Source organism: Protopterus annectens, chromosome 4.part1 (assembly GCF_019279795.1).
Source record: "Protopterus annectens isolate FY-2018-M chromosome 4.part1, PAN1.0, whole genome shotgun sequence".
Classification (NCBI taxonomy): Eukaryota; Metazoa; Chordata; order Ceratodontiformes; family Protopteridae; genus Protopterus; species Protopterus annectens.
The window spans coordinates 436,457,915-436,484,394 of record NC_056734.1 but is presented as its reverse complement, the minus strand read 5'-3'; the positions used below and the strand labels follow the sequence as shown (position 1 = coordinate 436,484,394).

Below are 26,480 nucleotides of genomic sequence, written 5' to 3'. Positions count from 1 at the left end.
CATGAAGCCCAAAGCCTGCAGAATTTTTCTTGCAGATAACTGGGACTTTGTTGCCAACATTTTGAAATAAGTAAGTCAGTTGTCTTTGTTTGTCTGTCGTGAGATAAGCCATCTGGGCAGTTGTAATTCAGCTTGCATCCAGGAATACTATCTCTTGAAAGGGTACGAGTTTTGATTTCTTTTTGTTTACTGTGTACCCTAGACCTATTAGTAACCTTTTTACAAACGCCAAATACTGTAGTAGAATGTCCTTGTTCTCTGCTTGAATAAGGCAGTCGTCCAAGTATGGATGTATCTGTATTCCTCGTTGTCTGCAAAATGCAATCACTGGTGCCAGGCATTTTGTGAAGACCCTGGGAGCAGTAGATAAGCCAAAGGGCAGTGCAGAGAATTGGTAGTGCATTGAGCCAGCCATAAATCTGAGGTATCTTCTGCATGATTGTCTAATTGGGACATGTAGGTATGCCTCTTTTAGGTCTAAAGTCACAAGCCAAGCCTTCTTGCCCAGCATGGGCAGAAGCTGCTGTAGAGTTTACATTTTGAATTTTGGAATATCCAGGAATGTGTTTAGGATAGACCGGTCCAGTATTGGTCTCCAGGCTTTGTCCTTTCTGGGTACCAAGAATAGCCTTGAGTAAAATCCTACTCCCTGCTCTTGCTGTGGTACTTGTTGAATGGATTTCATGGCCATGAGGGATAAAACTTGTTTTTGTGCCTCTGCCCATTGATTGCGTGGCAGGTTTGGCATACCGTTTGGCCTTGGCAGGGTGTGAAAGTGGAACCTGTAGCTTTGAGATACGATATTTAAGACCCATTTGTCCTGGGTGATCCTGTGCCAATTTTGTGAGAAAAGTGCTAGTTTTCTCCCCAAAGGAGCAGCCAGAAGATATGTGCTTGGGAGAAAGTCATTGAGACTGTTTCCTGTATGGCTGTGATTTTTCCTCTCCACTTTTGTAGGTAGAAGCACCTCATTGCTTAGGCCTGTATGAGCCTTGGGGCTGTGATCTGCCTCTGGGGCATCTGTATCTGCCTCTTTGTGGTCTGTCTGACACTGGAAAGGACCAATTCTTCATAGGCCAGTTCCTGTTAAATCTGGGAGGCTGAACCTGTAAGAAAACCTTCACTGTTTGCATAGCTTTAGCTTTGTCCTCTATTTTCTTCAACACTTCTTCTGCTTTAACACCAAACAAGGCATCATGTTGTAATGGAGCATTTAATAGTTTTGCTTTAACATGATCAGGCAGATTCTGTTCTTTTAACCAAGCATGCCTCCTAATGACAGAACCTGTAACTGCGGCCCTGCAAGAGGCCTCTAGAGAATCAAAACCACATTGCAAAGTATGCCTTCCCACTTGTTCAGCTGCATGCAATAAATCCTGCATTTCTTTGTTTTCTGCACATTCTGAATTTGTCAACATTTTCTGTTTAAGCAGTGACATAAGACATTGCTGATATGTAAGCATATGAAACTGACAATTTAAAGCTCTTACAGCCAAGGTAGCAGAAGTATAAATATTTTTCCCCATCTGTCCAGGGTCCTTGAATCCCTATCAGAGGGAATAGGGTTTTTTGCAGTGGAAGCCTTGACCCCCTTGGAACCCTGAGAAATATTTTCTGGGTCAGCAGCAGGGTTTTTGTAAAGAAATTTATGAGAATCCAGAACCCTGTAGTATCTGTCTGGCTTTACAGGAGCTGGTGGTAAAGAGTCAGGAAACAGGCCGGACTCTGTAAAAACATCATCTACAATGTCTAAGACAGGAGGACGAGCAAGGGGTCTGTGCTGGGGTAATAAAAGGAAGTCTCTGAGCCTTTTCTTGGATTCAGAGTAATCTCGGCTCTCCCAATGGAAATGCTCCCTCATAGTATGCAGGGTCTCCCCAAAAGAATAATCCTCAGGAGGCGAGACTGAAGGGATGGATTCTTCAGCATCAGAATCCTCATAGGGAGGAAGGTAATATTCATGTTCAGAAGAGAAATCAGAGGAAATGGAAACCTGATCTGAAGATTCATATTCTATCTCTTGCCTTGGCCTCTTATCAGGAGCAGGATGGGAACTCCTGATCAAAGTAATTAGGTCTTCGGCCATTTTAAGCATCTGTTTTTTAGGCATGGAAGTCTGTCCAGTAGAATGCTGTACTTGTTTCTTTGTCTTTAGAGCTGCTTTAGTCTTTGCCTTTGAAGCTGAGGGTGGCTTTACATATAACTGTGTAGGTCTGAAAACACCCTCAGAAGCCGATGCCTGCTCAGCGGCTCCGGACCCATCTGAGCGAATAGTTTCCGAGTGTCCAATACCTTGAGTTTCCAGCGGCCTAGTTGGCTCCATGTGGGAGTCGGTAGCGGCCTGTGGCTCTGAGGTAGCGGGCGTCAGCAGCTGCGAAACATTGAGAACCAGCGACAGGACTAGCAGAAACCTCGTCGTCGGTTTTGGACCCCGGATGCCTGCCCTTTTCTTTTTCCTTGCGCTTTTTATAAACTCCGACGGCATTATACAATTAAATCTTCGGCCAAAGTAATGAAAGGCAAAATTGTACCGACGTTTAATAGTGCGTTGGTTAAATCTAGCACAAAACTGGCAGCTAGCAACGTCGTGGTCAGGGCCTAGGCAAGGAATACAGTAAGAATGAAAATCCTTATGAGGTATTTGCTTCCCACAAGAAATACAATTGTTAACTTTTTCTGACATCAGTCTGGAGCAAGAAAAAAAGTTTCCCCAACGGGGTACTTAGCTTTAATGAAGACTTCGGATCTGAAATTCGATTTTGAAAATCTCAGCAGTCGGCCGACCGGCACTTGCGAACTGCTTTTGCTTCGGGCACCGCGCGGCAAGAAAGACTGAAGAAAATGGCGTCAGCTGCATCTATTATACCCCTGGCGCATCGACGTCAGGGAAGAGGTGACAGCAACTGACGCCGGGCCTAGACTTTGGAATTCGGGCCGACTGAGGGTAGCCTGCCAGCAGGATAACCCAACTGTAATGACTGCAACAGTGAAACACGATGAACATCACCCTATTCTTTTTGGGTGTTCTGGAACTGGTTCCACTGAGCCTGAGCACACAGCATCTCTATTTGGGAGACGGCCTCTGTTCTTTGGTTTGGGGGAATGTCCAGGAAGCCTGAGGGTTTCAAAAGCTGCTTGAATTTGAACTTGTAGCCCCTTGATATAATGTTTAGTATCTACTGGTCTTAAGTAAAGATAAACAAATTCCTTTGGAATAATGATAGCCTTACTCCTAGTCTGGAAGACGGAGGAAGGGAGGGGGAACTACCATGCATTAGTCATGGTTGTTCCCTGCCAGGGGACTCTGGTCTAGAACTCCCTGGCCTAGAAATTCTGAATGCCACACTCCAGGGATCTAAACTTTGTCATCACAATAAACAAAACATGCTGGAGGAATGGGTTCCTGACCCAGACACTCCCCAGACTCTGGAATAGACTGCCCATACATGTCAAGCAGAGCGCCCCTCTTCAAAAAGAACCTTGACGATTGGATGGGAAAAAAGAAATTCACCCCGGGGATCACGGCAGTCGCCCCGCTAGACAGGGGTCCAGGGAAGTAAATAGTGTGGGAAGAAATAGCCAGGGAATTTTTATGGCTAGGCTTGTATAGGCCCTAGGGCCGATAGCCTAGTACCAACCTATGAACCATTGCCAGAGTCTTTGGTGCCATCTCTGGCTCCTTTCTTTATATAGCTTTCTTTGCTTAGTTTTAGATTGGGAGGGAAAGCACCAATGCTTAGAAGGTTAGTTTCAACTTAAATGTGAAGGTTGCACACGGAGAAACTTTTTAACAGTCTGCACAGACTTGGCCTTGTCTTCCATTTTTTGAGCACAGCCTCTGCTTTGGAGACAAAGAGGAGGTCCTTATCCAAGGGGGCATTCAAGAGGTTAAATATGACATGATCTGGGAGGGACTGCTCCCTCAGCTTAGCATGTCTTCTACTGACAGAGCCTGTAGCTGCAGCCCTGCTGGAAGATTCCATAGCATCATACCCACAGTGAAGGGAATGTTTTCCTACCTGGGAGCTGGAATTATGAAAGTCAGTGAACTACTCCTACCCAAAGAAATTTGAGGAGGAGTATAAACATACTTGATTTTTGCTTCTTTTTGACAGTAAAAATGAGGCAGAACGTGTTATTAATGGCAGACGTTGCTTCCCCAAGGACTGGCACAGCATTTTAACACAAGGAAACCTTCCCTGTTTCCCTTCCCCAGGACTGACAAGAGTGGTTTCTTTCTCACCCACTGAGGGGACCCCGATAGCCACAGAGGATGTAGCTAAACCCCAGTGGATGGTGGCTGTAGGTGTTACACCAGTGGGATTCGGGATAAAAGATGAGTGCTCTGGGGTACAACTAATTGCCACAGCAGAGCCACCACCGGCAGCTGACGTAAACTGTTAGCCTGCTGTGGTGGCAAAGGCAGTTTGCTTAACTTTTTGTGGCTGGAATAAGGACGGACAGTGGACGTGACAATCTGTTCCACACGGTCAAGGGGGAAATGCTGCCTCTATTCTTGGGAAAACAAGCAACAATGCCAGATAAAACTACCAGACCACAAACGTTTGTTTTTCTAACAGAAAAGGCACAGTAAAAAGCACTTTCAAACACCATGGCAGCCCCACAACATTAAAATAAACTATTTTCTGTGGAGAAATTATGTTTATCAGAAAGCATTATATTAAACTTACAGAAATGAGTTCTCAGTTTAAAAGTATATTTCAGTCTTGAGGCAATCTGTTAAAATGCAACACTCCGAGCTTTAAAATAGCTTTCCTCAATAGGAAAGTAATAAAATATCAGTAACAACAAAAAAAAAAAAGAATTTTTTTTCTCCAAAGGGAACTCCTCACCCAGCTAAGGAAAGCACAGGCCAAATAATAGTTGTGTAAATTCTTACCATAACCATAGAGGTCCTTCTCTTCCATGTAGCAGTATTCTAGGTGTGGTATTTCCTGCCCTCAGGTGACTCGTACATTGGCTTCTATACAAAAGCTTCAGCTTGGCTGCTGTAGTGTGCATGGGATGTCACACGTAGGGCCATAAACCAAGGGGCCTTAAATGTGATGCCTGCACACACAATCCTCAGTACCTGAAGGCCAACAGGCAGACAATAAGGCCCAGCAGGAGGTATGCCAGTTGTTTACAGGTGTGTAACTGGAAGACCTACTGAAAGGTAGGTAGTACAGGAAGTTATAAGACTAGAGGGGACAGGTGGGCTGGAAGGAATACTGCAACATGGAAGAGGATATCTATGGTTATGCTAAGACTTTACACAACTATTCTATGTCCCTCTATTCCTATGTTGAAGTATTCTAGGTGTGGGAGCATACCACAGCTTAAGAGGAGGAGAGTGTGGTGGTAGATGCTTAGGGTTCTACAAGACCTTGCTGGATTGCTCAGGCGAATCCTGTTCTAGCTCTGGAAACTTGATCCAATTTGTAATGTTTGGTTAAGGTGTGGGCAGTGGACCCAGGTGTCTGCTTCCAAAATGGATGCTGTGTCTAGGCCTTTCATGAAGGCCTTTGAGGTGGCCACAGCTCTAGTGGAATGGGCCTCGATTCCCATTGGGGGTTCCTTTCCATGGTGAGAGTAGCAGAAGCAAATAGTTTTCCTGATCCAGCATGCTATGGTTTGCTTGGAGACTGCCTTGCCCAGGGCTCTGGGGTGGAAGGAGACAGAGCTGGTTAGTCTTTCTGGTGGCCTTGGTCTTGTCCAGATAGACTCTAAGTTGTCTGTGCACATCCAGGGAGTGCAGTATCCTCTCCCTTTCGTTAGTGGGTGAGGGAAAAAAGGTTGGCAGATGAACAAATTAGTTAAGGGAGAGATCACGGACTACTTTATCCATAAAGGAGGGGTTGGTTCGCAAGGACATCCTGTCTTTGTGGAAGATGGTGTAGGGGGGACAGGCCATTAGAGCCTGCAGTTCTGACACTCTTCTGGTTGAAGTGATAGCCACCAGAAGGACAACTTCCATGTACAAATCTGTAAAGAGGAAGGGCCGGCAGGTACAAAGGGATGTTGGGTTAATTTCTCTAAGATGTAGTTTAGGTCCCAAGGCAGAGGGATAGGTTTCCTAGGTGGTCTCATGTGCAAGACCCCTTTAAGGAAGAGCTTTACGTCGAGCCTGGCCAGCAGGGGGGGTTCCAGGGCCAGGCAGGCTGATATGGCCGAGAGATGAACTTTTACAGAAGAATAAGAAAGGCCATTTTTTATCAGTTGACTCAAGTAATTTAGAACCAGGGGAACCGCGGCAGAGCTGGGGTCCCTTCCCTTTTGCAGACACCATTTTGCAAATCTTTCCCATTTAGCCAGGTAAGATATTATGGTGGTAGGTTTTCTTGCCTCGCTTAAGACTGAAAGCACGTCCTCTGAGTAGTGGTGTCTGAGAGGAATCAAAAGTTTATCACCCACAGAGTCAGAGACAACATCTGTACCTGTGGGTGAAGGAGAGTTCCCTTGTCTTGTGACAGTAGGTCCACCTTGTAGGGTAACTTGAAGTGATTGCCCTTGGCTAGTTTGTGAAGTAGGGGGAATCAGTGCTGCCTTGGCCAGTAGGGAGTCACTAAAGATTTTTGGTTTGTCCGTCTGGATTTTCCGGAAGACTTTCTGAATCAGTGGGAATGGGGGGAAGGTATAAAGGAAGTTCCCCTCCTAAGAGATGCTGAAAGCGTCCACTCTCCATGCTAGAGGGGAGTGGGTTTTTAAGCAGAAGCTCTGTAGTTGCCTGTTCTGGGGGGGGGGGGGGCAAACAGGTCTATTTGTAGAGCACCTCACCGGTGGACTATGTCTAAGACCACCTCCCTGTTCTGCATCCATTCGTGTTGAGGCGAGGAGGTCCTACTCAAGAGATCTGCTTGGTGGTTGCCCTGTGAGGGGATGTAGACCACCTGCAGGATAAAGGTGAGCCGGGAGGCTAAGACCCATATCAGCAGGGATAGACTGCACAGCTGATAGGCCTTTGTTCCTCCCTGCTTGTTGACGTACTACATCACCGTGGTGCTGTCGGTGACAATCTGGAGCTCCTCTGGAACCAGAAGGGGGATGAAGGTCTGTAGAGCTAAGAAAACTGCTGTCACTTCCCTGATACTGATGTGTTTGTCCTGAAGCGAGGGATGCCACTTCTGAATCTTGTAAGAGGCCAGAGTTGCACCCCAACCTGAATCTGAGGCATCTGTATGCATAACTTGAGTTGGGGTTGGGGGCTGTAGTGGGAGCCCTGGGTTCAATTTCACTTGCTGGATCTACCAGTTGATTTCTGTTTTCACACAGGGAAGGAGGGGGATGGCCTGCTCTAGGGGATGTAGGTGCTGGGACCAGGTGCTCTTCAGGAACCACTGCAGCTTGCGCATGTGCATTCCTTGACACAGGTAGCAATGGGGATGGTTGCTGCCTTCAAACCGAAGAGGCGAAGAAAATGCCTTGCCGTCACCTTTCGGGAGAGCTGAGCTTCCTGGAAGTGGGAAGTTAAAGAACGAACTTTGTCCTGAGGTAGAAAGGCCTTCATTGTGTCTGTTCTGATTCTGCAGTCGAGGAAAATCTTGTCCTGCTTGGGATCAGACAGGATTTGGGGAGGTTGATGGTGAATCCTAGGTTCTGCAGAAGGGACATGGTGAAATGTAGATGCTTTAGTTGAGCATCCTTGGACTCTGCCAGAATCAGGATGTCGTCCAGATAAGGGTAAATTTGTATCCCTTGAGTTCTGCAGAAGGCAATGGCTGGGGCCAGGCACTTTGTAAAGACCCTGGGGGCCATGGATAAACCAAAGGGCAAGGCAGTAAATTGGAAATGAGAGGAAGGGCCAGAGAAACACAGGAATTGTCTGTGGGAACTCCTGATGAGTATGTGCAGGTAGGCTTCCTTTAGGTCTAGGGTTACCATGAAGGCCTTGGCTGGAATTAGAGGCAGTAAGGTGGGGAGAGACAGCATTTTGAGGGAGGGTACCTGAAGATGAAGGTTTAGAAAGGACAGATCTAAGATGGGTCTCCAGAGGCCATCTTTTTTGGGGACCAGGAAGAGAAGGGAATAAAACCTTTTTACTTCTTGTCCTGGAGGAATGGGCTCTACGGTGCCTAGCTGTAGAAGATCTGCAAGAACTTGTGGCATGAGATGGGCCTGGTTTTTGGGGTGTAAAGGGATGACTCTTCTGGGTGGCTTCTCTTTCCAGGATAGGACATACCCTTTTTGGATAATGTTTAAGACCCACTGGTCTGAAGTGATGGATTGCCAAAGGGAGAGACAACGGGAAAAGCGGGCTGATAGGAGGAGGTGGGGGAGGCAGTCACGCATTACTGGGGTCTCCTCTGTCCTGAAAGGGCTGTCTGGGTTGCTGTGGTGGAGCAGAGGATCTGGAGTTAGTAGGTCTTCTGGCCCCCCCTCCTGGACCTGGAAGCGGAGGGCTGAGGAGTACGTTTTACAAATGTGGCTTTAGCAGGGTAATTCTTGTAATACTTGGGTATGGGCGACACCAGCAGGTGTTTAATGTGCTGGAACGCTTTGATTTTTTTTTTGTAGATTTTTAAAAAGGTCAGCGGATTGTTTTCTGAACAGCACATTGTGGTCCAGACGGGCATCCAGGATTTTAGCCTTGAAGTCCTCGGGGAGGTTCTGGAGTCTTAGCCATGAGTACCTCCTGTGGGCTGAAGCAGATGCTGCAGACCTGCCGGATGCTTCTGCAGCACTGTAGCTGCACCTTATGGAATGCATAGCTACCTGCTGGGCCAAGGAAAGTTGGGATGAGATGTCCGTCTTGCTAGGACTGTCAGGCAAGGAAGCCAGCATGGAGGAGGCTTGACAGAAAAGTCTAATCCATACTTGGTCATGTGGGTCAAAGTAGAATAACTGTACATCTTCTTACCCATCCTATCCATGTACTTACTTGTCTTTGTCAGTGGGTAGTAGAGAGGCAAAAGGCAGTAGTCTAGATTGCTTATCTGCTGTGGTGGCAACAACAGCTGAGTCTGTCAAGGGTGGCTTAACTAAAAATTTGTGGTCCTCTGCCACTTTATAGAAGCAGTCAGGACACTTAGGGGCCAGAGGCTGGGAGTCAGGGGCCTTAGAGGCCGCATTGAAGGCATCCAAGTAAGCAGGCAGAAAAGGGGGAACTGCTGAAGGGGTGGGTGATTCCACTTGCAGCAGTTCAAAGTACTTTTTTTGGGTGTCAGTCATTTGGAAAGTGTCCCATTTAAAGTAATCCATCTTGTTGATGGTGTCACCAAAAGTACTGCCCTCAGGGCGAGAGTCTCCCTCCACAGATTCCTCATCCAGAGAGTAAAATTCCTGGGGGTAGGCAATCTGGGAAATAATAAGAAATGGACTTCTCTGATGAAGAGAAAGAAGAGGCATGTTCTTCTTCCCTGAACTGAGGGGTTATGGATGGGAGGGAAGAAGCAGAGACTGGCCTAGAGCTCAGAAGAGGCAGGGTGGAAGTGGCTGAGGCTGAAGGTCTAAGGGCCATGAAGGCCTGCATGAGAGAGGAAGTGAAGGCCTGCCAATCTGGTGTGACTTCTGAAGAAGAGGAGGTATTATTTAGTTTTCTGCTTCTTTTTGGCTGGTAAGGAATTAGAGCATGGCCTGGTGTCAGGTCTGGAGATTAGCACATCTGAAGTCTGGAGGTATCACCGAAACTGGCTCCCCCTCAACGAACTTCGATGTTTGAGTGAGTTCAGGGGACGTGCCGGTCATTGGCTGCAAAACGGCTTCTTCGAGGGACGGCACTGCAGTCGACGGATCCTCTAAGCGTGCCTCAACCCCTAGATCGGCAGTTGGTGCAGCAGGTGAAGAAGGCCTAGGAAACTTGGTCTTCTTGCACGAAGGTCCAGGTGTTGTCTCCGATGCAGGATCCACCCTAAGGGTTAACCGTTTGAGGCGCTGGTTCTCGAAGCTGCACAAGGTCTTAGGTACAAACGATTGACAAATAGCGCAGGAAGAGTGATAGTGTTCCTGGCCTAGGCAAAAAAACACACCTATCATGGGCATCCTTGTGGGATAACTGGCGCCCACATTGGCACTTTCCCTTTTTTCCTGACATCAGCTAAAGTCTACAACAACCAAGCGTTAGCTATAACAATTGTCAAAAATAAGAAAGTTTGAAACCCAGCGGGCTACTTATCTTTAAGATGCAATGTCTGTGAAGAAGCAAACGTACGATGCTAATGTCATATGCGGCTGAAAAGTTTTGAAGATTGTGCGTGCAGACATCACATTTAAGGCCCCTTGGTTTACGGCCCTACGTGTGATGTCCCAAGCACACTACAGCAGCCAAACTAAAGCTTTTGTATTGAAGCAGACTTACAAATCGCCTGAGAGCAGGAAATCCCACACCTAGAATACTGCAACATAGGAATAGAAGTACATACAATGATCCTCAAAAGCATCAGTGGAGAGTACTTTTCGGTGGCAGTAAAGCAATGAAGGGCTTCTGCCAAAACTTGTCTTTTACTCTGTTCAGCTTGAGCTGTTTGACAATTTGGTCTTGTGGAAGGTGCCCTGAAGCTTTGGAAGCTGTCTGTTAGATCCCTTGCAGGATATAAACCATAAAGTTAAGGATACTTCAGCAGCGATTAACATGAAGATCACCACCTTAGGATATAGCTTTCTTGAAGAAGAGAGGTTCTGACATGTTTTGCAAAGTAGAATGGCCTGACTGCAAACATATTTCCCAAAAACAAGTACGGACGTCTGCAAGGAGGATGGATGAGCAGAGGTCCACAACTGGCACAGGAAAGTGATACAGTTGTAAATCTGTCAGAAAATTTCTAACAAAAGGGTTCTTATAAAAGTAAAATTAATGAAAAGTACAGTTGTGTACACTTACCATAAATGTAGATGTTGAGTGTTCAGTGTTGCAGTCATTACATTTGTGTTATCTGCTTGCAGTAGCCCTCAAGTCGGCCTGATTAACAAAGTCTTGGGTCCTGTGTCGGTTGCTGTCCCTTCTTCCATGACGTCAGATTGTCAGGGGTATAAAACATGCAGCCGACGCCATTACATCAGTTTTTCTTGCCCCAGATGTCAGGTGCCTCCTAATGGGAAGCAATTAAATGTAAAAATACAATGGTATACCTCCAACAAAAAAGCAAATACACCAAAAAGCTTTTAAGCATAGTAAAGGAAAGTAGAGGTACAGCCAAAAGAAGTAAGGGGGCTGGAGGGAGGGTAACCAGGACTGCAACAGTGAATACACTCCAACATCTACATTTATGGTAAGTGTACACAACTGTACTATGTTCTTCGTGTTTCACTGTTGCAGTCATTGAATTTGGGTAGATTCTCAAAGCTACGGTTGGCAGGAGGAATTTAGATAGCATTAGGACCAGCTATAAGGCCCTGGATTTAGAGAAAATTGGCAAATGATAATGCTTGGTGAAAGTATGTACAGAACTCCAGGTAGCAGCTTCTAGGATGTCCCTGGTAGGGACGCATCTGAGAAAGGCTGTAGAGGTAGATGCAGCCCTGGTGGAGTGAGGTCTGATCCCCTGAGGGATAGGTTTTCCATGGTGCTTTTAGCAGAAATGAATGCAATGGCCTATCCATTTAGAAATGGTTTGCTTTGAAATAGCCTTCCCCTCTGCCACTGCAGCAAATGCCACCAGCAGTTGTTCAGATATCCTTTGAGGTTTAGTCCTGTCCAAGTAGAATTTAAGTTGTCTTTGCACATCCAAGGAATGCAGTATCAGTTCCCCTTTGTTCTGTGGATTGGGAAAGAAGGTTGGCAAATTAATGGACTGATTAAGAGCCACACTGGATACCACCTTGGGCATGAAGGATGGATTGGTTCTGAGGGACACCCTGTCCACATGAAAGATGATGAAAGGCTCCACTGCCATAAGGGCCTGTAATTCAGATACCCTTCTTGCTGAAGTGATTGCTAAAAGGAAGGCCGTTTTCCAAGAAAGAAATTTTAAGTCTGCAGTAGCAGCTGGCCCGAAAGGAGGTAGCATGAGTTTCTTCAAAACAAAGTTAAGGTCCCAGGCTGGGGTTGGAGCTCTCCTGTGTGGTCTCAAATTTTTGGCCCTTCTGAGGAACTGCTTGAGCAATGGATGAGAGAAGAGAGGAGGTTTTGTGTTATAATGAGCTGAAATGGCTGTGGCGTGAATTTTGATGGAGGAAAAAGACAGGCCCCTGTGAAGCATCTCAGTTAAGTATTGTAAAATCTGAGGTAAATTGGGTGCTGCTATGCTCATCCCTTGAGACTGATTCCAGGCACAGAATCCTTTCCATTTTTCAGCATAAGATTTTCTAGTACTAGGCCTCCTTGCAACTAAAATGATATCCATCACAGATTTACTGAGGGATGGTAAAGGAGAGATTATGTAATTAGCCAGGTTGCCAGGTTCAGTGTTAGAAGCTGAGGGTGCAGAATCTGGTTCTCCTGCTGAGACAACAGGGAAGGAGTCTGAGGCAGGTGCCATGGGGAGAACCGTGACACACTGTGCAGGAGGGGGTACCAGTGTTGGCGTGGCCAGTCTGGTGCAGTCAAAATCATCATTGGTTTGTCCTGTTTGATTTTTAGTAGTACTTTGGAGAGCAGAGGGGGGAAGGCATAGACTGACAGGTTTTTCCAGCTGAAGGACAGAGCATCCAATTTCCAGGCTTGTTTGTGGGGAGTCCTTGTGCAAAATTTGTCCAATTGGTAGTTCTGGGGAGAGGCAAACAGTTCTATATCTGGGCTCATCCATTTGCTTGTCAACATGTTGAAAATCCTTGGTTCCAGTGTCCACTCGTGTGGGTCCATGAGGTTTCTGCTTAGTCCGTCTGTCAGTGTATTTAATTTTATTTAATTTTCCTGGCAGGAATTGAGCTTGTAGGTGCACTTGGTAGCTTCAAGGCTGTGTTCCACAATGCCATGGCTAGTCTGCAGAGGGGGTAAGAATGTGTACCCCCACTTGTTTATGTACCACATAACAGTGGTGTTGTCCGTCTTTATCATTAGTTGTCCTGGAAGAATGTGGTCCTTGAAGGCTGTCAGAGCATTCTGTACAGCTAACATTTCTTTTTGATTGATATGCAGGTGCACTTGACTTGGGTTCCATTTGCCCTGAATGCTCTTCCCTGCCAGGTGAGCCCCCCATGCATAGTATGATGCGTCTGTTGTTAGGGTTTGGGGGGCAGAGGGTGGTGTGAAAGGTAGTCCCTTGTTTTGGTGGCAGGCCTCTGCCCACCAAAAGAACTCTAGATGTAGGAATCACTGCTTCTAGATCCTGAGAATGTTGACACCGTACGCTTTTTAGATACCACCGTAGTTTTCTCATATGCAGTCTTGCATATGGAATTAGAAGAATGCAGGAGGCCATGAACCCCAAGGCTTGCAGTATTTGTCTTGCATATATCAGGGTTTTTGTGGCCACTTGTTTGAAGTAGGTTGTTAAATGAATTTGTTTCTCTGGCATGAGGAAAGCCATCTGGGTAGTTGTACTCAAGCTTGCTCCCAGGACTATAATTTGTTGACAGAGTACCAGGTGTGATTTCTTTTCGTTTATGGTGTACTCCATACAAGTTAGAACCCTTTGTACAAAGGCCAGATGATTCAAAAGTATATCCTGGCTTTCTGCCTGAATTAGACAATCATCCAGGTATGGGTATATGAATATTTCTTTGCCTGCAAAATGCAATAACTGGAGCTAGGCACTTCGTGAGTACCCTGGGCGCAGTAGATAAGGCAAAGGGCAGTGCAGAGAACTGATATCATGTGTAGCCTGCTTTCAATCGTAGGTATCTTCTGCAAGATTCCCTAATTGGGATGTGCAGGTATGCTTCTTTAAAATCTAGTGTTGCCAACCAGGCATCTTTGCCTAGCATAGGAAGCAATTGGTGAAGAGTCAACATTTTGAATTTCGGAATCTCCAAAAAGGTGTTTAGAGTAGACAGGTCCAGGATAGGACAACCATGAATTGTCTTTTCTGGGTACCAGGAAAAGTCTCGAGTAGAAACCTTGTCCCTTTTCCTCTTCTGGTACCAACTGAATAGCCCCCATACTTGAGAGAAAGTATTTGGTTTTGGGCCTCTGCCCACTGATTTTGGGGTAGGTCTGGCCAACCGCGTGTGGAAGTGAAATCTGTATCCCTGGGACACCATTTAAAACCCATTTGTCCTGGGTAATGAGTTCCCAGTTCTTTGCATGAAGAGCAATCTTTCCCCCCGAAGGGGCAGTCAGTTGATAAGTGCTTGGAAATTTTAAAAGGAAATAATTGAGACTGTTTACCACAGGGGGGAGTCTTATTACTCCCAGATTTGGAAGTGATGGCCCCCCCACTGCTTAGTCCTGTGCGTACCCTGGGACTGCAGCCTGGGAGCTCTGCTGGATCTGGGTTTGGACTGAGAAGGTCTGGAAGAGGCAGGAAAGGTCCAATTCTTGTAAGGCCAATGCCTACTAAATCTTGGAAGTTGTATTTGTAAAAAAATCTTTAACAGTTTGCATAGATTTAGCCTTTTCTTCCATCTTTTTAAGAACTTCTTCTGCCTTGTTGCCAAACAGGCGGTCCTGGTTTAGGGGAGCATCCAGTAATTTTGCTTTAACATGATCTGGTAGGGATTGCTCCTTAAGCCAAGCATGCCTTCTAAGTAAAGACCCAGTTACAGCAGCCCTGCAAGATGCCTCTAGAGAGTCAAAACCACATTGCAAAGTATGTTTTCCAACCTGTTCAGCTGAATGCAGTAAATCCTGTAAATCCTTATTTTCAGCACAATCAGGAAACATCATTTTCTGTTTAAGTAATCCAATAATATGCTGCTGATACTTCAACATAAGAAACTGTCAGTTTAAGGCCCTAATGGCCAAAGTTGCAGAAGTATATACCTTCTTACCCCATCTATCCAACGCCCTGGAGTCTCTATCAGAGGGGGTAGGATTTTTGGCAGTAGTAGCTTTAATGCCCTTGGGCCCCTGTGAAATTATTATTTTATTTATTTATTTTACATTTGTTAACCAGGGGTGTCTGACTGAGCCGAAAAGGCCCTTTTTCAGCAGAGGCCCATGGAGAAAAGCTCCACATAGAAAAATTACAGATACAATTAGACATTATCAGTATACACACAAATTACAAAATACATGTTTTTACAGTGGTATGCAGCACATCAACAGTTACAGTGGAGAGAACAAACAAAAAATATTTAAAAATAAAGGTACTTAATGGATTTGTGGTGTACAGCTGAATTTTGGAACATAGGTAGAATACATACATAGTACACAGGTACAGTACCATACATTGTAGATTAGCCAGTGTTTGTGAGAATAATTTTCAATCTTAATCAAGTAATCTAGGTTCAGTATGTGTACCTTATCCGCTTTCACTAGCCTGGGGAGCAATCATGGCACTGCCAACTTTGCTTGAGAGGTTGCCTGATGAGGTCTTTAAAGGAGGCTTTGGATGATGTGTTTTGAATGCTAGTGGGGAGAGAGTTCCATTTTTTAGCCACTGAACTACTGTATAGTGCATCTCCAAAGCTATTGTAGTTGTTGGTGACTTCTAGTAGTAGCTTGCTTGATGATCTAAGAGGCCTTTTGGCTGAGTGATGTACTAGGTTTTTGAGGGCAAGACACTTATTGGGGAGATAGTAGATAGAATGACAGAGGCAGAGCTGATTGTAGGTTAGGAGGTTGGGCAGTTCAAGCCAGTGGAGCTGTCTCAAAGCAGTACAGTGATGAGTTCTATATGAGCAATTTGCAGCAAAGCGGGCAATTCTGTTATAGCAGGCTTCCATTTTGCTTAGTTCAGTTTTGTTGAGATTAGTCAGAATGGGAGATGCATAGAGTAGAATGGATAGATGTTGGGAGCGAGCAATGGCTGATCTTGTGTTGTTGGTAAGAAATGGTTTGATACGGTAGGATCCGCAGTAGGATTTTTGAAAAGGAACTTGTGAGAGTCAGCCAGGAACCCTGTAATATCTATCAGGTTTTCCTGGGAGCAGGAGGTAAGGAGTCAGGGGCCAAGCCAGATTCTGCAAATGCATCAACAACAATCTCTAGTACAGGAGGTATGGCTAAAGGCCTGTGCTGGAGTAAGAGTAAGAAATCCCTAAGCCTCTTTTTAGAATCAGAGAAATCCTGACTTTCCCAAAGAAAATGCTCCTTGAGAGTATGCAAGTTTTCACCAAAAGAGAAATCCTCTGGAGGGGAAGCAGAGGAAATAGAGTCCTCAGCATCAGAATCCTCATAGGTAGATAAGGGTAAATCCACATAATCAGAGGAAACAGAAATTCCAGAATCTTGGTCAGAAGTATCATAAACAAACTCAGTCCTAGGTCTCTTAGAGGGGGAAGGCTGGCTTCCCCTGATTAGAGTAATAAGGTCTTCAGCCATTCTTATCTGTTTTTAAGGCATAGAGGCCTGACCATGTGGTCTGGATGTCAGTTTTTTAGGCATGGTTCGATATTTAGGCCTTGAAGAAGAAGAGCAAGTATCTATCCCGGAAGCCAAAAGAGCAAGTATCTATCCCGGCAGAGGGCTGCCTCGCAAACATCTCAGATGCTCAGGTGAAGGCTGCCCTCTCCAAAGCAAAAAACACTGCTTCCATGGGACCAGATGTCGTCCCAGGGTGCGTCCTACATGAACTACAAGAGGAACTAATCCCTCAAATAAAACAGCTATACAATCTCAGCCTCACTACAGGATATGTGCCCACAGAATGGCGTACAGTAACAGTGGTCCCACTCCACAAAGGTGGAGCCTCTACGGACCCTGGAAACTATCGCCCCATAAGCCTGACTAGCTTAGTCTGCAAGGCTATGGAGAGGATCATCATGGAGCTCATAAACAAAGACATTGGGGACCTACAGACACTAGATCATACCCAGTTCGGCTTTGTCAAAGGCAGATCCTGCCTTTTGAACCTGGTTGACTTCTTTGAAAAAGTCACCAAAGCCATAGATGAAGGGAAGGTAGTCCACACAGCCTATCTGGACCTTGAAAAAGCATTTGACACAATACCCCACTCGGGCATCATAGATAAGCTATCCAGCTTAAATATAAACCCCTATGTCACAAGATGGGTCGCAAACTGGCTCAAAGACAGAACTCACAGAGTGAGAGTTGCTGGAGCCATGTCAGACTCGAAATCGGTCACAAGTGGCGTCCCACAGGGTTCTGCCCTGGGACCACTCTTGTTCGGTATATACTTTTCCGAGGTACAGGCAAACGTGGGAGGACTATGGCTCACCAAGTTCGCAGACGACTGCAAACTGGGCGCCATAATCAACTCTTCAGCTGACACAAACATCCTTCAAAAAGGTCTCACAGAGACAGATAACTGGTGCCAGCGCCATGATTTAAAGCTAAATGCCAAAAAATGTATAGTCATACTCTTTGGCAAAAACAATGTGCCCACAAATTACCACATAGGAAACCCATTAAGTACAGAGAAAGTTATTAGGGACCTGGGGACCCAAGTTGATAACAATCTCTCCTTTGAAAACCACATTGCCAAAGTAGTTAGAAAGACCTTCTACATAGCCCACCTCATCACGAAGGGTTTCACATCTAGATCAAGAGAGGTAATCGTGCCCCTTTATTCATCCCTCATCAGGCCCATCATAGAATACAATGTCCCTTTGGGATGTACCTTACCCGACACCTGCAGCAATTAGAAAGACCCCAAAAGTATCTCACCAAGAGGATCAAGGGTCTCAAACAGATACCATATGCTGCTCGGTTAAAAAAACTCCAGCTCTACTCAGTTGCATACCGCCTACTTCGAGGTGATCTATGCCTGACATACAAAGCTATGTCAAATCCAGAATTAATGGACATGCTCCACCTCAGTAAATCTAAATCCCTTAGAGCCACACGCGAGGGACTTAAACCTCAGCACAGAAATAAATAGAACTTGCTGGAGGGACAGGTTCATAACCCAGAGGCTCCCTTCACTCTGGAATAGAATTCCAGTTCATGTGAGGCAGAGCACCTCACTGAATCTCTTCAAGAAGAATCTCGATAAATGGATGGGGGATCGTAGGTTTGTCCCAGGGATTACTCCCGTGTCACTATTAGACAGAGGCACAGTAAACTAAACCTTAAAAAGGGCACAGTATACTCAAATCAAGGGGTGGCGTAAGCCATACAGAATTGGGCTAGGCTTATAATTGCCCCAGGGCAGATAGCCTAGTATGAACCTATGAACCTATGGCGTCAGTTTAATACACAAGTCAGTAGGCCTGAATAGACCCTCGGAAGCCGGTGCCTGCACAACGGCTCTGGACCCATCCAAGGTAGAGACATCCGCAGATTCCACAGGTGAAGCATCTCGCGGCATACCGGACACCGTATGGGTCTCAGTAGAGGCCTGCGAATCAGAAGTAGCGGGTATCAGGGCTGTGAAAGTGCCTCACTGAATACCGGCGAACTGGCGACTGGCTTAGGAGAAGCGTCGTCGGCAGTTTTGGACCTAAGCAGCCTGTCTCTGTCTTTATCTTTGCGTTTTTTCAGAATGTCAGTAGTTGGAAGGCTGATCAAAGACATATCAGGATAATTGAACCAAGCACCAAAATATTTAGAAGCGTAAATATACAGACGACGGATAGTTTGTGGTTTAAATAAGGCACAAAACCGACAGTGAGGTACGTCGTGGTCAGGGCCTAGGCAAGGAATACAGTTTGTGTCTTTCGGCTTTTCCTGGTTAGGGGGTCGCCACAGCGGAACTGCGGTCCGCTAATGATTGGTAGTGGATTTTTACGTACCGGGTTACCAGCCCTGACGCACAACCTTCAACGAAGGCACGCCCCATTCATGTATGCCTCCACACAGAAGACGATCTAGCTGAGAATCGAACAGGACAACGTCTTGCTATGAGGCGACAATGCTACCGCAGCACCACCACCGCAGGCAAGGAATACAGTACGAATGAAAATCTTTGAGCTATTTGCTTTCCAGAAGTAATGCAATTATTTACTTTTACTGACATCGGTTAAGAGCAAGAAAAAGTTTCCCCAACGGGGTACTTAGCTTTTAGTTGAAGACTTTGGTTCTGAAACTTGAAAATGAAAATTTCAGGAGTCGGCCGACCGGCACTTGCGAACTGCTTCTGGTACCGCATGGCAAGAAAGACTGATGTAATGGCGTCGGCTGCATGTTTTATACCCCTGACGACCTGACATCATGGAAGAAGGAACAGCAACCGATGCAGGACCCAAGACTTTGTTAATCAGGCCAACTGAGGGCTACCTGCAAGTAGATAACCCAAATGTAATGACTGCAACAGTGAAACACGAAGAACATCTGGAGAAAAATACATCTCCCATTTAAAACACATTTCTACACTTTTAAACTTTCTTCCCCAATGAAAAGTAGCCTGAGGCTATTTTCTGTTGACCAACTAAAAATGGTGTGAGAGAGATGAGTGATGCATGATGGGAAGTAGTAAAGTACAGGCAGCCAAGGAAAGCATTATCTGCTGAGCAGTGCTAATGTCTGAAGTCAGTCTCCAAAGGCTACAAAAGATGTGACCTCCTCTTATCAGATTAATAGTTATGCTGGCCTTGCCACTATTAAACACAGTTACACAGATGGAAGAGATGAAATGTTTAACTTTCAGACATGTGGCTATATTTTAAGTCAAACATTTGGTAAATATTCTGGGGTCTTTGGTTTATTCAAATAGCAAAGATGAAAAAGGAAAATGGTGGCACATTATGTGGAACTTGTGTATTTTTTGCAACAACGTCTCAATATAATGTGAAATCACCTAATCAATTATAAAAGCTTGCTGTACTTGCAAAGAGAAAAGTTTAAGGAACAATCTGCATTTATGGCATCTGAAGATATTCTTTAGCTAAGTCCTCACAACTGCCTACAAAGGTCACAGGTTCATAGGTGTGTACTAGGCTAATGGCCCTGGAGCCTTTACAAACCTAGCCCATAGGATTACCCTGGCATCATGCCAACCGATCTTAGTTCCTACTGCCTCTGTTCAGTAGAGCCACTGGAGTGATCCTCGGGGCGAATTTTCTATTTCTCATCCACTCATCAAGATTTCTCTTTAAGAGGTCTTGTGAGGTGCTCTGCTTGACATGTATGGGAAGTCTATTCCATAGCATGGGCAGTCTCTGGATTATGAACCTGTCCTTCCAGCATGTTATGCTGATTGTGGTAATAAGGGTTAGGTCTCTGGAGCGTGTGGTACAGAAGGACTGGGATTTCTTTAGATGTAGTATTTCTAACAGAGCTGGGTTAGACATGGCTTTGTAAGTCAAGCAGAGATCGCCTCTAAGTAGGCGATGAGAGACAGAGAATAGTTGGGAGTTTTTTGAGTCTGTCCATATAGGACAAGTGTTTAAGGCCTAGGATCCTCTTTGTGAGGTACTTTTGGGGCCGATCCTGTTGTTGCAGCTGTCTAGTGAGGTACATGCCAAATGGGGCACTGTACTCGATGATTGGCCTAATGAGGGAAGTGTAGAGGGAGACAATGACCTCTTTCTTCCTGGATGCAAAACCCTTAGTAATGCGATGTGTCACATAGGACTTTCTGACCACAGTGGCAATGTGGTGGTCAAAAGAGAGGTCGCTGTCAACCTGTCTTCCTAGATCTCTTTTAATGCCTTCTGTGTTCAGTGGACTACCATCAATGTGGTAAGTCAATGGAACAGAGTTTTTCCCAAAGGGATGACTACGTTTTTTTGCATTGAGCTTAAGGCCATGGTTCTGACACCAGTTGTTGGTCTCATTGAGGCCTTTATGTAGGATGTCAACATCACTTGAGGAGTTAATAATAGCTCTCAACTTGCAATCGTTTGCGAACTTTGTCAGCCAGACTCTCTTCGTGTTGGCCTGGACTTCAGACAAGTAGATACCAAACAGGAGAGGACCCAGGACCGATCCCTGTGGGACTCCACTCGTGACTGGTCAACAGTCTGGCTTGGAGTCAGCTACTTTCACACTGTGGGTTCTATCTGTCATCTAGTTTGCAACCCACCTAGTGATATATGGGTTGATGCCCAGCTTAGGGACTTTTTCTATGATTCCTGAGTGGGGACTGGTATCAAAGTACTTGGACAGATCAAGATAGGCTGTATGAACCACCTTGCCTTCATCCACAGCTCTGGTGACTAACTCAAAGAAGTCGACCAAGTTGAGTGGCCATGATCTACCCTTTACAAAACCAAACTGTGTAGGATTCCAGAGTTTTGAGATTCCCTACATCCTTGTTTATTAGGTCCATGATGATGCGTTCCACAGCTTTGCATATCAGACTCATCAGGCTAATGGGGCGATAGTTCCCGTGATCTGTAGTCACTCCTCCCTTGTGGAGAGGGATGACTGCAGCAGTTCGCCATTTGGTAGGGACAAGGCCTGAGGTGAAGCTGTGATTGAACAGGGCACACAGGTGAGGTGCCAGTTCACTCTGTAGTTCATGTAGAACACAGCCGGGGATATTGTGAGGTCCCATAGAAGCTGTATTTTTGGCCTTGGACAGAGCTGTTTTAACCTGTGCAGCAGTAACACTGGGTGCCTGGCAATCTACTTGTATTGTGATTGGTCCTTTGGGGGGGGGGGGTGAAGTTGGCAATGAATCTGTGGGCCAGTATATTGGCAATATCTGTTGGCTCGGTATAGGAGGTACCATTGTGCAGTAGCTCAGAGCAAGTCTGGGTAATGCCGTGGAGATTCTTTACATAACTGTAGAAGGCCTTGTGGTTGTCTTTACTACCTCTGCTGCAATTCTGCCTATAAAGATCTGTTATCAACGTGACTCTTAAATTTTATTCTGAACAATACTGAGAGAAGGAAAGAGGTAAGAGGGAGGTAACAGACAATATGAAGATCTCTGGTTATCTTTCTAATTGCATGGGACCTGAATTACTAGACTGTTTTCCCTTTCCACTGCTGCTTTAGGTAAAAATATTGAGTCCCTTTTGTACAAAAAAGCTTTCTATCTGGGAACACAACTCCTTTGATAATGAGATGGATATATACAACTTTCTTCAAAAGATGGTCTAGTTTTACCTAGTAATACTGGCTATACAGCAGTCGCTAAGTACCTACATAGGTTGCGCAGAATGCTGGCAAAAGACCATCAAAGGCTTTCAATGAGAATACTGTACTGCTAATAAAGCTTTTCAAGGTGAAAACGCAAATATGGGGGGGGGGCACCTACAATTATGACTTGCTGCTAAAGTGATAATTTCCTGAAGTACACATTATACATCACCTCTAACCATGTAAGTGAAGCAGAGACTGTGAAGATCAATACATTACTGCAAACGTTTAGCTTTTGTTCACAACTCCCCATAAAATACAACTATGTTACATGTACAGATTAGCTTTACTGAAATAAAACCTTCATTTACTTTCACTGAATATTCTAATATTTGCATCATTTAAATGTGATCCCTACCCAAGCCAGAAGTCAGGATTTAGTTGCAATGAACTTTACTATCAACAGTGTACAAACAGGTGAAAAATTACTCACCTTAAGCTTAGAGATCATATTTTTTTCAGAGTCATCAGATACACTCTTATTAGTGAGAAGTCGTCTTGCCAAGTGCTGTTTATAATACCGTTCAAACACATCCTTCTCTTGCATAAACCTAAAAAGAACCATTGCTTTATCCAAGATAGTCTCCACTTCCTGTTCCGTCAGCTTAAAAACAAAAGCACAAATATATATTATGCACCTGATTAGCATAAACACAAATGCATCACACTAAGTCATTGCTCCAAGTGATTAATAAGCATGACTTAATTTCTATGAGAATGCAACTCTTTACATCACATGATCATTCACATTAAAACAACCAAAGGGTTGCAAAAACTATTGTCTAAAGACAGAATGAGTCCTCTGTGAGGGCAGCTCAAACATGTACATTTATTTTCTGGATATGAAATCAGAAGCCACTTGCAAAATTTGAAAATATAAATTTTATTCAGAGTGAGAAATCATAGTAGAAGAATAAAAAAGGCAGATAATAGCGTGTATAAGACATTTCTAGCTTTTTTAGGCTATACTGTATGACTTTAGCATTTTGGCCATATGTTTGGAAATGCAGGTATCTAACAATTTAGCCCTCAACTCAGAAATAAACACTAAACTACATTTAATTCAAATGAGATGGAACACCACATACTTTTGGTTAACAGAATGACGTCACAAATGTCTATGACAAACCATTTGAGATATGGGGGTTTTCTATCCTACTAACATCAGCAGAAATATCTTCTAAACTGCTGTAAATTTGAACTAGTACATTTACAACATTAAAAGTGAGAAATACATCCAATACAAGAGATCAGAATATTAACACAATACCTACTCAGACAAAGGCATATCTATGCAACAGACTAGGAAAGACATGTTTTTTTGTAAGCCCTCTCCTTGGGCCCTTCCTTCTCTAAACCACCTTCACCTATACGTATGTCTATGAACTTATACAAGACCATCCATATTTCATTACGAAGACAAGACATTTGTTCCCTCTATATTTTGAGAACAAAGTGGAAAGGTCAATATGGGAGAAATCCTATGCCTCAATGTGTTCAGCTTCATGAGCCAAACTAGGGAGAGGCTTACTTAAATTCTCAAACATAACAGATGTGTTCTTACAGCAACAGATGATTTAAGAGGACAGTATACTTGCTGGGTCCTAGCTTAGGTTCATCCACTCCACTAATCAAAATTCAATAATTTTTGGTATCTTCTGTTCCCCGAGAAAAGTGTATAACTATTTTGATATATGCAAAAATGCAAACGTAAGCTAACAGATCTAGATAATCAACAGTCTACCCAGTTCAAAACCTTTAGGAGGTGACCACAGCTTGGCATCTAAAAACTTTTCCCACGTTACAACTTCTCTGTGCCCATAACACATCACATACTTCCTCTCCAGATTGTAATACTGAGTTGCTCAAGAGTGAAGCACAATTTGATAAGACTATATCAATATAAATCTTCATAACCCCCATCCCCCCTCCACACATCATGTCAGAGAAAGAAAAGTGGGTAATGCTGAAGATTATGGTAAACACATAACTCACATATAAAGAATGATCCCCAGTCCATCCAATTCAATCTTAATCCTGACTGGTACCGTAAAAGCATTCCACTTTGAGACAGTGGCCTTGAAGGAGAACTTACTTGAAATCACATCTGGCTTTCAGGGTCTTACAAGAGAGTGAGAGAAAATGAGTTAAAAACGGCAACTGCTGGCAGCCACTACCTTAGTTTTTATTAGTCACATATTTATTCTTTCTGCTTCCTCAGATTTATGTCAATTTCCATTGGTAGTTTCACTGTTGAAACTACTCCATTTCATACTGGATCTGGATTAAATTGGTGACCTAGTAATCGTTTTTTTCCCCCCTGTTGCCCGAGACTGCTTGCTGTTGTCTATTGGTAGCACCTTTACAAGGTTATCATTGAGAAACAGAGTATCCCAGTGACTGGTGCTTGTTTTGTGTTAAGAATACCTGCTGATTATTAAGAAAAATCACCGTGTGGTTGCTAGTGGGGATCAGCACTGCTGTTGCAATTTTCACCTTAAAACTGCTTGTTGGTCATTTTTGGTGGTACCTTTATGTGGTTGTTCCTTGTAATTGGGGAGTTGCTGTTGAATTTTCAACTTTAAAGCTCATAACTTTTTATTGCTGAACTGAAAAAGTTATCTTTGCGGATTAAAGTTTTAGTTTACATTTTATAATAGTGTAACTAAACAGTGAAGCATTATGATTAAACATCAATTTCTGATTTTTCTAACTTTTACAATGTTGACAATTTTTCAGTAATCACATCAGTAGCTATGCTACTGCTGCATTACCACAAGCCTTCTGCAAACAGAGGAACAGTAATATTTTAAAATATCAGAGCTTAGTCATACTTTCTCTCTTTGGCAAACAGATGTCTAAAGTTGGAGGCGCTTTACTTTATCCTATCAGTCTGGTTGCAGGAGTTCTTCTGGACACAGGTGAATGCGTCTTTGAATGTCTGCTTTAGATATTTGGTACTTAAAACATTACATTTTCAATAATAGGCTTTTATGAGATTTATAAAATTTTGTGTTAGATTAAAGTCGTGTTGATTACATTTCTGTCTTTAATTTCACCTGTAGGCATTAATATCTTGGATATATGGAGGAGGAGTTAAAGAATCTGTAAGAAAATTTGGAAAAGCAGGGCTGAAGATGTTTTCCCTAGATTCGCTTACCCCTTTCATCACACTATCACCTCTGCAGCAGAGGGGCCAAAAAAATGTAAGCTATGTACTTGCCATAATGATAGACCCTTTTTGTCATAATTTCTTCTAGTTCAACATGTGGGATGTCAGATCAGACCTCTGCACCTTATACCAGAGTATTGGATCTGAGAGCTCTGACTCCTCCCCTACCTGCAGTTCCCTTCTCCTGTCTGAATTACTTCGAGTTTAAATTAAACTGAGTTTGATAACTGATTCAACATGGTCTCAACTAATGTAGGAACGAATGGAGAAAGGATGGAATTTTGAAAGGAAAAAACACTACAAAGGAAAGTGGAACAAAGGACAACCAGATTCCAAATAAGGTCTGGTCGACCCCCAGCAGGAAAAATGACAATTTGGAAGGGGGACAGAGGGAGGGGAAATGACCCAGATGAAAATAGATCTGTTATGGTAAGTACATACCTCACGCATCCAATGTTGTCCATTTTCGTCTGACTCAACATGTGGACAGATTCTAAAGCTACCCAAAAAGGGACCTGCATTAAAGTCATTCTTGAGTATGGCAGAGCCAAAGGATGTATGAGTTCTACACTGCACATCTAGCTTATAATGATATACAAAAGTAGGAGTTGTAGACCAAGTGACTGCAGCATGTACATCACTGACAGGTACTCCTTTTGCAAATGCAACAGAAGTTACCATCACTCTGGTAGAATTAGCCTTCGGTTTAGAATGTAAGGACAGCCCTTTTGACTTATTAATTTATTATTTATTCCAGTTTGGTGACCGGGGAGGTCCACTGGGCTAAACAGCCCATTTTCAGTGGAGGCCCGGGGAGAAAAGCTCCACAGTACAATGTTACAAGACATAATGATCATACAAGTAAGAAGTACAAATAAAATACAAAGATAAATTTGATTTACATACAAAGGGTTGAATTTCCAAACAGTAGATAGAATGCATTCAAGTAGGTAGTCCTTCAATTAAGCAACTCGGACATTAAAGAAAAGTGTCCGGGAGGATGATAGGCAATAAGCATAGGGTTGAGAGTAGCTATTAGTTACATTAACAATGTATGACTATGAGAGAAATTTGGAAAGTATGCAGATTAGCCAGGAGAGAAGGAAGAGGGGAGCTTGGGAGGTATAGAGTGAAGTGTGCAGTTACATTTTCGGTGAGTATGCAGGTAGGAGAGGAGATGTGTTTTGAAGGAGTGTAGGTTGCCACAGGTCCTCAGGGTAGAGGGAAGGGCACTCCATTTTTAAGCAAGGGAAAAGGAGAGTAAAAGCTGACCAGCTGGGCGCTTGGGTTTGTGGACGGAAATAAGGTTTTGGTTAGAAGATCTGAGGGGTCTGGGGGGGT

The 26,480-nt window shown here is 44.2% G+C and overlaps 1 protein-coding gene across 2 annotated transcripts in view; it reads right to left on the bottom strand.

The window, feature by feature from the left end:
- Positions 1-26,480, bottom strand: part of CUL3 (cullin 3) — a 2,974,786-nt gene that overhangs the window by 1,199,140 nt on the left and 1,749,166 nt on the right. For both annotated transcript variants that reach the window (XM_044070245.1, XM_044070246.1), the window contains exon 9: positions 22,401-22,571. In XM_044070245.1, coding sequence (XP_043926180.1) covers positions 22,401-22,571 — 171 coding nt within the window. The remainder of the gene's footprint in view (positions 1-22,400; positions 22,572-26,480) is intronic.